We start from the raw sequence: 17,575 nt of genomic DNA on the forward strand, positions 1-17,575 counted from the left end.
ACAAGACAACAAGTTTTTGCATACACATGTGCTATAGAGAATTTTTATAGCTTTGCATATGTCCGTCCTACTGTCAGACGCAAATTGGTCAGATCTGTCTTTCAGCAAAACGTGTTCTGGGTGATGGCTGCTGCAACTGCCATCATTAGTATCTGCACTTGCACCAGCCCCACGCTAGGTGCAAGCAATCTATCAGAAATCAGCTTTACTTCACTTGCACACACCTTTTAAAATCAGGCAGAGCGCGGCACCCTGCTAAAACATCCTAGTGTTAACACTATCACTCCTTGCTCTGTCCTGCACACTCCCTACTCTTCCTGCATACTTATATCATTCCCAGTGCCTGCAGAATGGTCCTTCTTCTTCTCTTACTAAGGTCTGTCACGTTGCTTGCTGGAGTAAGAGCTGCTAGCTCCTGCAGCATGCGCACAGGCTCGAATTACGCATATTGATGACGGATATGCTTTAGCGGATTATTATATACATTTTACATATAGTTGGGTCTACATACATCTAGTCTCCTTGCGCATTAAACATTCCATGGCTTGGCTTGATAGCGTTGAGCATCTTACTATGTGACTTTTTACATTAAAGCAATGATAATAAGATGTACAATCAGCTTCTGTTGATTAAAATGATATGCAGCGAGCATATATTCTGTGTATGACTGTGGGTGTAACTGCATACAAAATGCTGCATTACACTCTTTTAATGGAAAACACTGTGATTATAACAATTCAAATTTAGATACACCCAAATAAGATGCATTGTAAAAAGTTACACAATAAGATACTGGCTACTTCCGGCACTTACTCATTATGTGTAACATGATTTGTAGCGTATGCAGGATAGATGTTTATGGACAGATCTGTAGTTCATTCACTCATCCAATAAAAAGGTTGATTCTATTGTTGTCTCACATAACCGGCTTATCACATGCTGTATATAAAAAATACATAATACATACAGTGTACTTTTTATAGATGATGCACTATCTACAAGCAGTGTAGTTGTAACCTGGTAGCAGAGGAATGCATGGACTCGTTTAGTATATATATATATATAAGTATATATAGGTCTGTTGTTATTTTTGTGTGTACAGAAATGCATGCGTATATGTCCTTATGAAGTTATTTCTTTATATTTACCTAAAGACTCCTGGCGCCTGAATTGGGGAACATGGACGAGAGCGTTAAGTCCTGTTCTCACAATTACAGCTAGGTTATATAAGGACACCTATGGAAGTATACATGTGATGGAAACTATTTCTAAGAGGCATATATACAGATGTGCATACATACACCTGTCCTTACATTGCGCCAAATGGCCCCGTTACGCACATCACATTAGCCATCACTCATCATTTTGTTCGTTACTAGCAATACTTAATTTATTGCTATAATATGCGCCAAACATCAATTCTAATTAGTGGGGCCAAGTGCTGGTAATTGATCAATATGCCTGCTCATACACAACATTAAAGATATACTGTACACAAAAACATTAGGGTGGAAACGAAAAAGAATATAGTAATAAAAATATTTTTCTTATAGATTACCCGTCTCTTAATTTTAAAAGAGATTAATTTGATCATCTAAACTAGTTTTGTTTAATTGTATCATAAAGCCCAACCCACATATAAGAGTATGTGGCCTTTAAAAACGAACAATAAACATATTAAGCTATCTCTACATTATTTTTAGTTCATTTTCTTATTTTCTTTTTCGTTTGCTCAGTAACTCCAGGTTATGGTTCCAAAGGTTAATGTGATTTGTGTTATGTGCCAGGACATAACTGAATGAAGTGACATAAAATTGCATCTGCCACTTCTCAGTCACATGCTGCTATTTGCCCTGCCTGTGGAAGCTAATCACTCTTACTTCATACTTTAGCACAGATGCAATTATGTGTTTGTCTAAGAGGATTGGTGGCCAGAAATAAGTCAACATCTAATCAGACACAGGCCTGAACTGGGCACTTTGCCAGAACACTTATTACGTGTGCATTTCTCAGCTACCAACATGGCTGCTTACTGCAGAGCCTGGGAGTGATCTCTGGGAGAAAGAAGGATGCCTGCCTGACTTTGTAGCTCTGTGCAGGACATTTGGGATACATTTGTTTTACACCGAGATGTACTTTATCTGCCACACAAATGGGCAATGTCTGTGGATGTGTGCGAGCTGAGAAGGAGGAATGTTCCATTGATCCTGCAAAGGCTCCTTTCAGCCCTGCAAATAATTCTTCTGGCAGGAAATTTTTCAAAAGGAGAAAGTCATACAAACGGAAAGAGACACAGTACAGTGATGGAACTAACCCCGGAGAAGCTGTTGCAGAAAAGGAAGGAGATGGATATATTCCTGAGGATTTTTTCCTGTCTGTTAGTCCCATTTATTACAAAGGTTCTGCTGATAGACAACAGTCCCCCGTTCACCGCTCAAGCATCAAGTTGCCAGACATTGGAAGCCCAATACCAGTTCGCTCTGCATCCAGCCATTCGTCTGACACCGAACCGAATCCAGGAGAGGAAGTTAGTCTGGAAAACAACAACTTTGCTGCGGACAGAAAAATCACTTTCCAAAACATTCCTAATAAATTAACATTCCTTCCTTGTGCAGATGCTAGTTATAGGAAAAAGGCATCCAGCTTAAGCTCTATTGACCGCGTTACAGTGCAGTGGCAAAATAATGTTTTCAGTTATCCTGAAGATGGCTGCATAAGTGATGCTCACAGAGCCCGGAAGGTGAAGAGCAGTGGTTGCTTGGTGCACGCTAGGTATTTTATTGCTGGGGAGAAAGCCAGGCCTTCTTACACTGCTTCTCTACCCCAGCTTCCAAGCCATGGACTGGTGCCCGGCATTCCTTCGCCAACATTTCAGGTAACTGCACGAGGAAATAATATTGTTTACATGGGTCTTAGCAATGGCTTTAGAAATACTTCTGTTCCACATGCGTGTTTACAATTGTCTAAAATGATTAATGCTATGTAACAAGTAAATGTAAAAAGTAAATAAGACACCTGCTGCCTCCATGTCAGTAACAATGGAACAGCATAGAGTAGTGGTATTTATGGCACACTTGCTAGAGCTTTAGAGAGAACAGCAGAATATCTGATTATGCGTCCCTTTCAGCACGTGGAGGCTGTTAAACTTAAAGGTCGAGACATTTGCTGGTATTGTGACTAATAAATAACTCCATTACCAGCATTCGGCCTGCCATAGTCTTCTTCATCAGACTAAAAATACATTAGAAATATACCTACAGATGTGTCTTCATATATCTAACCTCACCACACAGTGCAAGATGCCTGGCGTGAGTGAACCGCCATGTCCCGTTCAATTGCTCTAGCATCAGGGGTCTTTTTAAAAAAAATTTGATCAAAAAATGCTCCTCAGACGTAAAGCGATAAGACTAGGGTGCACCTGGAGACTGATTAAATTACTATGCGACACATATATTGTGTGTAGATATGGAGCACAATGGACCTGTGCAGGGTAAATAGTGGCTTCATTATTTTTACACTGCAATTTAGATGTCAGTTTCAACACACCCACCCAAATTTAACTCTCTCAGAACATGTTACATCTGCCCCACCTGCAGTGCACATGGTTTTGTCCATTTTGTGAACAAATTTGTACTGCGATCAGATCTGAATAAAGACCATGGTCCTTACTCTGGTTCACTCACAAAGGCAAATTCCTTCTCAAATGGGCAAAACCATGTGCACTGCAGGTGGGGTAGATGTAACGTGTGCAGAGAGAATTAGATTTGGGCGGTGTTTTACATCAAAGTGAGATCTATATTGCAGTGTCAAATTAATGCAGTCAGTACTTTCCCTACACAGAAACAAAATAACTCGCCCAAATCTAAATCTTTCTGCATCAGGTTACATCTAGCCCCCCCCCCCCCCCTCAGAAGTTTCTTTAAAAAAAGTCTAATGAGTATGCTCAATATCATCACCAATGCTTGCTCCTACGTATTGTTAAACCAAACCCCCCCCCCCCACCCCCATCAGCTGTACATGCAGGTTAGTTTAGCTATGTAGCCAATGACCTGCATGAGGAGTGGGGGTTGGTGATTTCACTGATTAATATTGGTAACTGATAATCTAGTTGAACTATACTGGTGGAGGCGCTGGCCATCTAGCCTGTACGGGACTTGAAACACATTTTTTGGATAAAGGACACCCGACATTTGCAGTGTATCACGAGAACTGGCACACCGAGAGGGACTTTTTGTTGAGACTGCAGCAATGATGTATAAAGACACATCTGTAGATGGGGGAGCCTGTGTTTTTGCAATGGTATTGCCAGTGTCTTTGTTCCGGGTACCATAGTAGCTGCACCTCTTTTCATGCAGTGGGATAAATGTCTGTGGAGGCACTGACTAGTATCAGAGCCACATTTCCATACACATATATGGACTTTAAGCTTTGTTTGGGCATAATACAAAGGTGCAGCATGTTATGTGACCACTAGCAGAACAAACGTATCCTCTCGCAGGCTTTGTTGACCTTTTGTGGGTCGGGCCACTGTCCAGTCGATCTTTTGAATCTGTCAACCTAAAGCACTGTCAGACTTTCTCTGTGTTGTTTTTTTAATGCATAGACTAAAAAAACTATTTGTGTGTTCAGTACAATGATTAAGAGTCATATAATGATAAAATTATTATTTATAAATTCCACCTCTTTTTGTTACCAATGACAGACATCATTTAGAATATTTCAGCTCATTCTTATATAGGCCTACTTTTCCCTTGATTATATTACCCTTGTAATACTAATGTTAGAATTTTGTGATAGGGTTTTTTTTGCACACACTAGCAGGAGATGAAGTGATTACATCAAATTGTTCTTTATCACAGCATCTGAATACATCATATTTTAGCTCAGCCAACTTCAGTATGTCATTATGTAGACTAGTGCATTAGCTTTGCTTGAGGAAAATAAGCATTCACACAGTGTCTCTGCGGCAGTGATTCCCAAACTTTCTTGATTCACAGCGCCATAGTGTCTCTACATTTATTTCACACTAACTCTAGGCCAAGAGTGAACAAAAAAGAGCATTGGATGAACAACATATACAGGGATTATAAGCAAGACTATAGCACCCTGACCTTTGGTGAGAGCGTGGAACTCACCTCCCTACTCCTAACCACCTTCCATAGCCAATCTGATTAGCAAACTGGTGCACAATCCACCTTCATGAAATCAGCTAATACTTTGCTGGGAGGTGCAGTTGTATAGGACCATGGTTAACGCATTATTTCACACACTTCTAGCGTTCCCCCAAATCAGTGGGGGACAAAAATTTGATGGTGTTCTTTATAACCTGTACTTTGTCCTTTTAGCCTCATTTGAGATCCATGTCTATGACTTCATGCAGTGGTCTTAAGGTGCCCATACACTTATATGATTTGGGCTGATTTTGCCCGATTCCGATGAATCGGGCTGAGAAATCTGCCCAAATTGGATGTGTTTGACATCCCATCAGACTCCATCCCCGGTCCCGTGCGGTTCGGGTCAGACCCTACAGATTGAACACGCTGCATGTTTAATCTGTCAGATCGGATCCATCAGCTGCACATGGCGGGTGCTTTTTAGCACCCACGATGTGTTAGTCCGATCCGTAGGTGTGTGTCAGCGGTGAAGCACTGCTGGCACACACCTTTGTGAAGGGGGCTGGCAGCACGAAACGCCCAGGGGCTGTAGGTGCAGCAGAGGGCCGGCCAGTCCGCACAGAATAAAAAAGAAAATGGCAGCGTGGGGTCCTGGCTGCGTGAAGCACCTGGGGGCAATGAATGGGTGCAGCGGTAGAATGGGCAGTCCGCAGTGTCCGGGAAGTGCTGAGTGGACAATGCGGACAGCGGTGGCAGAATTTAAAAATAAAAAAAATAGGCTCTCAGCCAATCAGCGGCCAGCTTTTCTTTAGAATTTTTCAAATTCTGACGCCGCTGTCTGCAAGTGTCCACTTACTCAGTGCTTGCCAGACACTGTGGACTGCCCACTCCTCCACTGCACCCACAGCCACCAGGCGCTTCACGCAGCCCGGACCCCACGCTGCCCAGGTATTTTCCCAGCTCCCTGGGAATTTTATATGGGATAAATTGCATGCTGTTTATTCCTTGTAAAAAATGGCACATGAAGTGCCAAATCGTAGTGAGCTCTCCTGGGCAGCTGCCGGGGGAGCTCAGGTGAAATTAGATCCGACTTGTCGAATGAATGGGGGCCTTTAGAACAATAGACAATCAACCAGAGTTAAGTGACTTTACACTCTGAATCATTACTTAAAAGGACAAAAAAACAGTGCTACCTTATCCCTGTGGGGACCACATGGTCACCATCATTACTTTATTTAATTTCATACTACTTTACCATATTAGCAGCTGATGGAGTTCAACTGCAGACAGGTTACTCTAAAGAAAGAGTAATCTCCGGCAAGAGCAGGTGTTTTGTTATTAACTACCTTCCTGGCTATCAGCTTCATAAAGAGCATGGAAGCCTTTTTGCAAGTCCGGAGCCTTTGACATAATAAAATACAGTACCTGCTCCAGCACTACTGCAGTATTATTAGCCAGTAGAGGCATGTGAATTGGATAACCTTGAGAAGGCTACTTCTGACTGGTACTTGATGCATCTGCTGTGCAACAGAATACGTAGGGGGTTACTACCTTGTAAGCTGGACTTCTGTTATATAACTTCAGACTTTGACATATTTGGTGAAATGTAATTAATTCTGAGTTTTCAAATGATAATTTTCAGTAGTATAATCACAGAATTTAAAATGGCTTTTTGCATATTAAAAATTGCTGCGTGAAATCTCTGTCTATGTCATGAAAATCAGTGCTGAGAGCCTGCATCTGACTCCAAAAGCAAGTGCAACTTTCTGAGGTGTTGGTACTTCCTAGTTTGGAGGTGTGGAAGCAGGGTTTCCTATCACGTTTACACTTCCAACTTAGGCATGTTCTGTAGCTACCATGAAATGGATTTACAAGGTCTACATGGACAGACAACTATGCATACCAGCTTCCTTAAAGGTCTCCACTTTAATTCAGTTAGTTGGGTGTTGATCCAGATGCTGCTCCATTTACAGATTTACACTTAGGCCCAGGCTGGCATACTCTGGCTCCCCTAAGTCCTACTGAAAGCCTTCTCTCAGGGCTTCTCCCGGAGAGGAGACTACAAAAGTCGGCAACCCTGGTATATATTCAAAGTAGAAAATGAATGTAGTGCAATACAAAATAAGTATTGTAACTGATGAGCTTACCTGACCCCTGTCTGGATTCCGTCCTTCTAGATGCTGGTGTCAATATTCTGATTGCAGGTCATTCGTGTGTATCCCATTTAGACAAAGAGAGAACTCAGCAATGTTAACCTGTTTTCATTACTCAGTTAGACCTGTAGTAGCGCTACAGTATATAGAAATAAATGCAGATTTTTATTTGCAGCCCCCAAGCAGATGAAATTTCAATGCAACCCATATGTTTTCCCTCTTCTTAAGCTCCCCCTCCATAACTTGTTGAAATTTTGACTAAAAGATTATACAGAGGGTGCTGTATTGATGGAAAAGTTTCAGCTTACTGGTGGGCAGTGGCATGAGGTGACGTTAGTGGTTGGTGAGGCACTGGCTTTGTGGAGCCAGCAGCGTTGGTCTCTGTGGGGAGCTCTGGGTCCGAGTTGCTTCTGTGCTGACAGGCAGGTGCAAGAGCTGCCAGGACTGCCTGCATATGCTGCAGAGACAGGCAGAGCAGCTCCTGCCTGTCATCGCAGAATTAACCCAGGCCCAGTGCTCCCCACAGAGCCCATTGGCGCTGGCTCCACCAAGCCTCAACGTGGTCTCCCCATTGTTCTGCCACTGTGCACAATCACATCTGCCTCAGTGACAGGGTCATGCTTTCATATAGGCAAAAGACACGTCCCTGTCTCTGAGGCACATCTGTATGTGCCGCTTCTAAACCTTCTTTAAGTAGGATTTTACAGCCTGTTGTTTGGCCCCGCCCACTGCCCGCACCTGTTTCTGGTACTTTAATATTGACAGTGGGCTCTTGGTGCCTCCAAAACCAATAATAAAAATATAATAATATATGTGTCATAAGTATTTTCTTTGTATTCTTTTATTATGTTAATCATTATTGACAGGTGAGGCACTGCCTCCCCTGACTGCACGTCCCTGCTAGTGGGGGACGTGCAGTCAGGGGGCTTGCTGTGCTCGCCATGGTTCAGGCTCGATGGCTCGCTGCGCTCGCTACACTTTATAAGCTCAACTCCACACCGACGTGGATAGTGGGGGTATCAAAAGGTCGAGAGGACGCGTAACCGCGTCTGCTCGCCACTCTTCAGGGTTACGTGGATAGTGGGGGTACCATCACATTTTATCGCATGGGTGCTTATACAATGAAAAATCGCATCACATCGCACCGCATATGGCATGCATTGCGATCCGTGGGCAGTGGTGCACTAAAAATGAACTAAGGAAAATCGCATAGCACCGCAAAATTGCATGTGATGTGATGCGATTTTCCTACGATGCGGTATGTATGTAAATTGGGCGCCCTGCAAATACACAAATGCCCATTTGAATTGTGCATTAATCGGGAGCATGCATACATGATTCCTGGAGAGGTAAGCATAATACATGCGTGTAGAGTGTGCATTGAGGGCCCCCCTTGCACCAGGAGTCTATGTCCGATACAAACACCGAACCTCTTTGCTCACACAGATAAGAATGGCTTGTTGCAGGGAATTTCTCTGAGGGTAACATTTCATACCTCCCAACCGTCCCGATAACCGCGGGAACGCGCTGGTTTTCGGGGACGTTCCCGTGTCCCTCCCGCCACCAGCAGTGTCCCGCGGCAGGGGGGGCAGTTGGGAGTCTCCTGTTAGTTGCTGGTGAGCGGAAAATAGACACTGTGCGCATGCGCACAGCATCTATCCCCGCCCCCCTTCCAGAGGAGCTGAGGGCTTTGCTAGAGCCTCACAGAGCCTCAGGGCCATGCCACCAAAGCGTAAATCATGTCTTTGCCCTGATTGGGTTTTCCATCACTTTTCTTACATTTGTTAGGTCTCTTTAAGCTCTTGAATGAATCTCTTGTGTTGCACTGCACTCCCCTTCTGTGGAACCTCTCAAAGACAGGCATATTTATTTTGGAATTGATTTAAACATTTTAATTGTACATAGGTAGCTTCCACTCCATTTATTATGTAACCTCTAAATACATCTTTCGGGTTTATTTAAATGTAGTTTACCAAAAGTTGCCAGTATTTGTAATCAGTTATTCTATGCGGTTTTATTTTCAATGAATAAGTAGCAGGTTTGTTTTATTTTGCACAACAGGGTAGAATATTGTGTTGATCAGTGGTATTCATCATTATGTAAGAAATTTAATATGAGTAATGCTAAAGTATTAGGGGGCCAGATGTATCAAGCTTCAAAAAGTGATAAAATTAAGAGTGATAAACAGTCAGCCAATCAGCTCCTAACTGCCTTGTTACCGTCTAGGTTTGAAAAATGACAGGAGCTGATTGGCTGGTTGTCTATCACTCTCCACTGTATCAACTTTTGAAGCTTGATATATCTGGTCCATGGTGTGCTAATGGTGTGATTCAGGCTATTGGCCAATTTTGACTATCAGATTTTGGCTAACTGCAATTAAATATTTACTTTAGATTTACACTATCTTGCTATTTGGCCCTCGGCCAAATATATTTTTCAGACAACTTAGTGCCTGAACAGCCTATTTATATGCGGGCTACGCATTGGGATCTCATTGGGATTGCATGCGGCTGAACACTGTGCGATTTTGACTTACTTACTATGCGATTTTGGCAATATAGTCAAAATCGATGTCCAAAATCTCACTGGGTGTACAGCTTTAATGTCACTGTAGCCATTGCTTGTTACTATATGTTGGATTGAGACCTGAAGAAATCAGTATGCAGTTAGACTATAGGTTCCCATAGAGGTACAAATTCTCGTGGCTTGGTCCATGAGCTTGTCAGGCTTTATAGAAGCTGCATGAGCTGTTCTGGCATTTGTGTAATTTATTATGTTTTTGGTACTTATGTATTAGCAGGGCGTCCAATTAGTATACGTAATTGGGCGCCCTGCTCTCTGTCCTTGGGCGGTGTGATGAGATCGCATCGGAACGTACCGCAGTAAAAATCGCATGCGATTTATAGGGTGTGATACCATTTAATGTACTATACACTTGTATGACATACAATGTGATTTAGGCACCCCCCCTATCCATGCCACCCCGAAGCGTGGCGAGCGGCGGCGGCGGAACGCGTCCTCCTGACTTTTTCATACCCCCACTATCCACGTTAGCATGGAGTTGTGTCTATATAAAATCAACTCCACGCCGACGTGGATAGTGGGGGTCTGAAAAGGTCGCCACGCTTTGGGGTGGCGTGGATAGTGGGGGGGTGCCTAAATCCCATTGTATGTCATACAAGTGTATACTAAATTAATTGGCATCGCACTCTATAAAATCGCATGCGATGCAATCTCATCGCACAAGGCCAGAGAGCAGTGAATACATTACATAGGAAAATTGCATCACACAAAACGCATGCGTTGCGATGCGATTTTCTTAGGTACAGTTGAATCGCCCACTAAGCTATTTGCTTAGTGGGCGCCCGGCAAATACATAAGTACCATGTTTTTTTTTATCTCTGTGGTCCTTTTATTATTTTTTCCTATAACTTGTATTAGAATTTGATATTTCAAAAACCTTCAGGATTACTCATTAAGGGCGGGATTCTCTAAAGCAGAAATGCGGTAAAAACACCGTTATTCGAGTTTTTATCGCATTTCTGTATGCAGTAACCCCCCTCTGCAGTGTCAGCAGAGGGGGGCAAAAGCTGGCGATTCCCTGCAGAAGCCTATGGGCCTTGCCTCCCAGCATGCCTCCCGCCGTCCCCGTCGCTCTGCGCATGCGCAGACGGACTCCTGGGTCTCAGACCCGGAAGTCCAGCGCCGGAGCCGCATCGTAAGGGACAGCTCTTATTGCAAGAGCTGTCCCTTGCGTTAATGATCGCATATGTTAGAGCATATGCAATCATTAACAATGCAGAAGCCGGTGGAGGGGGGCGATAGTTCTAAGATCTTCCCGCCCTAAGAATCTTATAGCTACCATAAAGTAAATAAACACCTTGGGTGAAATTTTCAGAAAGTAAGAGATTTGGTAAGAAATATCCAGGTTTTTTTTAAGCGGCAATCATTTACATTTCATCATCATCCAATTGTTAAGCGCAACGGAATACGCTGTGCTACAGGTTTATAAGAAACTGTAAATAAATAATAATTACACTTTACACATGCCCAAATTGGGCGGGATGTACTAAGCTAAAAATGCGGTAGAACCCCAGTTTTTGGGGGGTTTACCATATATTCTAATGTTTGAATAATCTACCGCCGCGTCATCGCAGACCAGGTTATAGCACAAACATCATGCCATATTTGTTACTTCTTGTTTTTCAGATCTCTGACATCCATGTTACTGGAGAGTCAGAGGATATGTCAGCCAAAGAAAAACTCCTTCTTTGGACAAAGCAAGCTACAGACGGCTATAGGGGAATCTGCTGTGAAAATTTTACCACATGCTGGCGAGATGGGCGACTGTTTAATGCCATCATTCATAGATACAGGTAAGTGGCAGTAATTGTTTCTGCCTTATTTGTGTTATTTTTATCCGTGTTTTGTATATAGATTGTATATGTATTTTGATATAGCCTGAAGAGAATACATCTTTTGTATTGAAACGTTGCTGTGATGATGACATAAAGATTTCATGTTTAAAAGGCTTGAGTGCTGCATTTCTTTGGAATGAAAAAATAATAATAATTTTATATTTATATATATATATATATATATATATATATATATAAGACCGAAAAACCCAACCGCGCCTCACGGAGAGAAGGCAGCACCTCTGAGGGGCCCCCTGTTAGACAGGACCCAAAGGTTTAGAGATAGAAAAAATGGAGTTTCAGAGTGCGCCAATATATTTGTATACACAACAGATTTGTTGAACAAACAATATAGTAGTCCGGGAAAGAATCATATAAAAATTTATTCAGGAATCTTCCAATTGATGATACAGGCCCAACGCGTTTCGTCAATAGCTTGACTTCATCAGGGGCATTGGAAGTAGAGCAGAACAAAGCAATTTCACACTGTAAAATTATAACAAATCAATATCAATTGTATATAAAAGCAATAAAATGTTGAAAACATGAAGAGTATGCTGAGGATAGAGGACATAATATGGAGAGGGGGATAGTGGGGGAACCACTTGAAACTATTGATATCAAGAGATATCTCAGTAACCAAATTATATTTATTTGGCACCCAATTTGTGAGTCATATATATATATATAAAACAGCCAACCTTTAGCGTGAATAAGGAGATTTTAAGAGGGAAGCCAAGGTGAAAATTTACACAAAGAAGTTTCGCAAAAAAGGAGATTCACCAAAGCCCCGATAGGGTAATTCAAGATATATCATACCTATAGGATTTCCATTGTTTAATTAAAAAACAGACAGCAGAAGTTTTCATACGAAAGACAATACTGGAAATGGTTTAAGCTGAAAAATGAAATAATCTATTTTATATAGTATAAGGATTTGTCTACGGTAGTAATCCACCAAAATGAATCAAAAGTAACCTACCACTATGAGTCAGCAACAGTGGTAGAGCATAATATAATCGCAATCCAATGATATCCAAAGTAAATCACAATTTCGGGGAAAGGGAAAATAACCCCAATATACAATCTAGAGAGAGAGATTACATAACCACTGATTTATACAAAGTCATAGAATATGAGACAGTGAGCAGACTTGTGCAGTGATAAAATTTACTTACTAGAGCAGTGCAGACCGGAAGTGAACACCTGAGATCCAAATGCTGAATGAACCACTGAGGGCAATAAGTGTCTTAAGTAGGGGAATGATGCTTGCATCACTTCCTGTTCAATTGATATACAGCTCTAGGAGAACTTATCTAAGCGCTTTAATTACTGCGCTGGGACATGGCTATTAATAAAAACGCTACTGTACAATACAATATGGGTCAGAAAAGTCGGTAGAAAAAGTCTTTAAAGCCACTGAAAACCTTAATTAGGGTCGTGGAACGCATGGCTGCAGCGTCATGCGTTCCAAATGGCGGCCATCTTGTTTCCGTATATAAGGGAAAACGGCGCCTCCTTTTCTATAATAAGCGGTGGACGGATGTCCACTCCCATTGGGGCGTTAACTCTAAGCAGGTGGAGTGTGCGTGAATCGGCTGGTGACGTGTAGTACAGCCTTGGAACGCATGGCTACGATGTCATGCGTTCCAAATGGCGGCCATCTTTACTCCCTAAAATGATAGATAGCGCTTCCCTTAATGTAACTACTAGTAACCAGTGTAGCGATGGCTTAATTATAATAGGGCGGAGCGTGCTGATAACATCAAATATAAGGTGTTGGCAAAAACTAATGGTTTACACCAAAAATTAATTAGCTAAAGTGCATAATACCTTCTAAATAGTTAATAATATTAAAAAAGCTGAGTGTCAGTGTGTCTTGTATTGGCAGCAGTGCATAGCTATGAAACTGCTGTGCATATTAAACTATTTACCTGGAGTGCATAATACAATAACTATGAAAGTGTTGTAAATTTGCTGCTGGGTTCTAAGGTGACGGTAGTACGTAACTGTGGGACTGCTATGTGACTGTGTGTCTTAAAGTGACAGCAGTATGTCAATACGAGACTAAATATTATATAAGTACCTCTAAAGTAATCAACATATTGCTATGTAGTGCCTACAATTAAAAAAAAAAAAAAAAAAAAAAGAAGGAGTGATAACCTATCTCACGAATTTAAAGAGCTGTAGTTAATTAATAGAGACAGATTCAAAATGTAAAGCATAGATTTAAGGTATAGAAACCTGCCATATGAATTATATATATATTTATTACGACTCATCATTGGTCATTGGGTGATGACTCACCATTAATCATTAGGTATGGTGATCAATTCATTTTAAATAATTCGTGAAAATGTCACCTTCCAAGTGTGGTCACTGTCACATTTACAAATTATTCCAGACCCCGCATCCTGTTGGGGACGTGGTACGGCTGGCGCATAGATCAATTACTTGATCGTGCCTCATAACACACCTTGAACATAAGTACAATAGAATGCGAAGCCCATTGTTCTCTACAAGTGAGAAGGCTTAATCTAACATATGGCATAAAGTGACATATAGATTTAACAGCCAGACATAATTATTGGTGAGATTACAGTAAAAAAAACGAAAGTACCTCTATAAGAGGAAAGAGAATAGTGTGGGTGTGGGGTGAAGAGAATATTTTGGACTACCCTGTGAGGGGCAGATAACTTATGATTAGGGGATAGGAAGTGTGATGGAATGAAAAAAGGGGGGGGGGGTCTAGAGAAAAGCCACAATATCAACCCCTTCATTTAGGCCTTTTGGGGTTAGTGAGTTCATGGAATATATCCAAAAGCTTTCCTTTTTAATAAGTTCCTTATCTCTGTTCCCTCCTCTGGGGTTGGTTAGTACTCGTTCAAGGATAGTGAACTTGAAATTGTCTTTGGTTACGGTAGAGTTGTGTTTCTCAGTATAATGTCTAGGTACGCTGTGTATCTTCACTTTATTCCTTATATTCCTGATGTGCTCCTGGATGCGTATCTTTGTTTGCCTAATGGTCTTCCCGATGTAATTTAAGTTGCAGCTGCATGTGATCATGTATACAACATGATCCGAGTTGCATGTGACGGCTTCTTTGATGTTATAGATTCTACCATTATCGAAGGTATGACTAAATTGCTTCTTATCAAGGTATTGGCAACAAATACATTTGTTACATGGGGTGACTCCAGGTTTTTTAATTAAAAAGTTGGTATTTTTGACTGTAGGGGCGGTTATGGATTTCAATTTACTGGGTGCTAAGATGGTTTTTAGATTTTTAGCTCGACGAAAAACAATCTGTGGTTTCGCCGGCAGATGTTGTCCCAGTAAAGGGTCTCGTAGTAATGTATTCCAGTGTTTTTCAAGGATATATTTGATCACCCGATTTTCACAGTTGTATTGTGTGATGAAGGGCCTGCATTTGAATTCTTTTTTAGGTCCGGTAGATTTAGAAAGAAGGTCATTCCGTTCTTTAAGATGAGCTTTTCGCCTTGCATCTTCGATTAATTCGATTTTGTATCCTATATATATATTGGAAAAAAGGGGCGAAACAGCGCTCTCTAGTGTGATAAGTGGGTTTCCAATTTTGGTGAATATATAGTTATGCGAGAAGAATAATAATGTGCCCATCCATATATGATGTTTGGAACTCCTGTCCTTGGGTTACCAGGATATTGCCCGGAGATTCAATTCAGCCTTTCACAGCAATATGTCCCATGGGTTCATACAGGGTCCAAAATCATCAGTGCCACGTGGTAAATATAAAGGAAGAAACTCCAATTATAATTTAAAAGGAGTTTATTTTCAAAGTGTACAAAGTGAACAAAAATAAAAAATAGCTTACATGAAGGTGCTGTAGTAGAACACAGACCGCTCTCAACGCTTTTCGTCGCTTACTGCCTGTCAAATCGGCTGGACTTCATCAGGAGGCTATAATAACCTGCACACCCACCGCTGCCTCCTCCTCCACCTGCTGATGATGATGTCTCAGCTCAGCAGCTCCTCTAGCCCCCATATATATATATATAAATATATATATATATATATATATATATATATAAATAAAAGAAGAAAGAAAAAAGGCTGGCACTCCGGGGACTTGTCAGACGTGCTGTATTCAAAGCAAACAACTATCCAACTTTTCGGGGGTGGCCCCCTTTGTCAAGGTGCGTGGTGATAACATCAGAACAAAACAGGTGCTTACCTTATAAAGGAGTTTATAAAGGGGGGCCACCCCTTCTACACAGAGAAAAAAGAAGACTTGTGTTGGGGGCACTGGTTTTGAGAGATGGATGCGTTAGTATATTAAAAATATTTTTTTTTATAATCTTTTAGAAAAAGGTCCTATAGTACCCTTTATAGTACCCCTTCTAATAGGTTGCCTTACTTCGCTCCTGAAATTAATAGCACAGAATTACTGCGCTATTAATTTCAGGAGCGAAGTAAGGCAACCTATTAGAAGGAATTATCCTGTGATATAAGTATTGACTGCCTTTAAATTCAACCTATTGGGTGCAACAATTATTAATATTGTTTCTGTGTGCATTAAATGTATGTTAGTCTGTCTGTGTGATATACTGTATGTAAATTGTGGAAATAATTAGTTTTTCCTCTGTAGTTCCTATACCCAGTTCATACCTATAACTGAAGGGGTACTATAGGACCTTTTTCTAAAAGACTTAATAAAAGTTAATTTTTAATATAACTAACGCATCCATCTCTCAAAACCAGTGCCCCCAACACAAGTCTTCTTTTTTCTCTGTGTATTTTCAAGTCCCCGGAGTGCCAGCCTATTTTCTTTCTTCTAAAATATCTTGTGGAAGGGCACCAGGGCAGGTGAGCAGCAGCGGACAGTTCCGGGCCGTACAAAAATCTCTCTCTCTCTCTCTCTCTCTCTCTCTCTCTCTCTCTCTCTCTCTCTCTCTCACTCTCTCCACACAGTATGCACACTTTCCATGAATGTACTGTTATTCCTTTTGTTTAAAGGTCCTCTAGAAATACATTTTAAATAATTTAGATATTATCATCTACTGGCATACCTCAAAATACCAGTGAATGTTATTCTTATTTGCCATTAATGGTCATAAAAAAAATGTTCAATACCTAGAAGAATGGAGGCTGTTTTAAACGCAAAAGGTGATCACAATAAATACAGTATTGTTTTGATTTAGCGGACTCTTCTGTTCACTTATTTTTCTACAGATGCATAAACGTGGTCTTTCAATTCTCCTTAGGGGCTTCCGTTCCCTGAGACAGTACTAAAGGATATATGCAGATTTAAACAATATGATGTTTAAGAGAGCGCACATATGACACCTGTTAAGTACCAATAATGATTTATTATTAAATCAATTAAAAAATCCAAATCATGGATACATTTCAATTATAAAAAACACAAAAAAAGGGGTCATATAGGTAATGACATACATATACAAATTAATACAGTTTATAAATTATTTAATAATTCATACTGGTCAGCAACATCCACTATTAAACCAATTTTCCTAGTCTAGCTTAATCGGGTGCCTCAGATTCAAAAAATCATCTAATGTCCTTCCATTGAAGTGTATAAAGTCCCAATTGAATATATAGGAACTCCTGGGGTGCAATAAAGTAGATTTGATTTGGCACAATAGTCAATTGACTGATGGTATATTTTATACTGGGGAAGAAGATTTTTATATATATTACCGGCTGATAAGAACGGCTGATAAGGACGTGGTGAAGGCACTGTCAAGTTGTCTTTCTTTAATAGCGTTGCTCCGTGTAGTGGGGGAGCTGGTGCCTGGAACAGACACTCCTGTAGAGCAGGTATTGGTATGCTGATCACGGACCCGCTAACAAACAGCGTGACTCCACATGGATTAGGAGCCGACGCCGT

At 41.1% G+C, this 17,575-nt stretch overlaps 1 protein-coding gene across 19 annotated transcripts in view; it reads left to right on the forward strand.

Annotated features, from left to right (window-relative positions):
- DST (dystonin) overlaps nt 1-17,575 on the forward strand; it is a 522,642-nt gene that overhangs the window by 204,862 nt on the left and 300,205 nt on the right. For 18 of the 19 annotated variants that reach the window (XM_083177288.1, XM_083177291.1, XM_083177290.1 and 15 more), the window contains one exon: nt 11,477-11,643. In XM_083177288.1, coding sequence (XP_083033414.1) covers nt 11,477-11,643 — 167 coding nt within the window. Of the gene's footprint in view, nt 1-2,024; nt 2,876-11,476; nt 11,644-17,575 lie in introns of those variants that run through there. The other variant, XM_083177296.1, reaches the window with a different exon arrangement.

The sequence above is a fragment of the Crinia signifera genome, chromosome 3, assembly GCF_055691185.1.
Source record: "Crinia signifera chromosome 3, ASM5569118v1, whole genome shotgun sequence".
Lineage (NCBI taxonomy): Eukaryota > Metazoa > Chordata > Amphibia > Anura > Myobatrachidae > Crinia > Crinia signifera.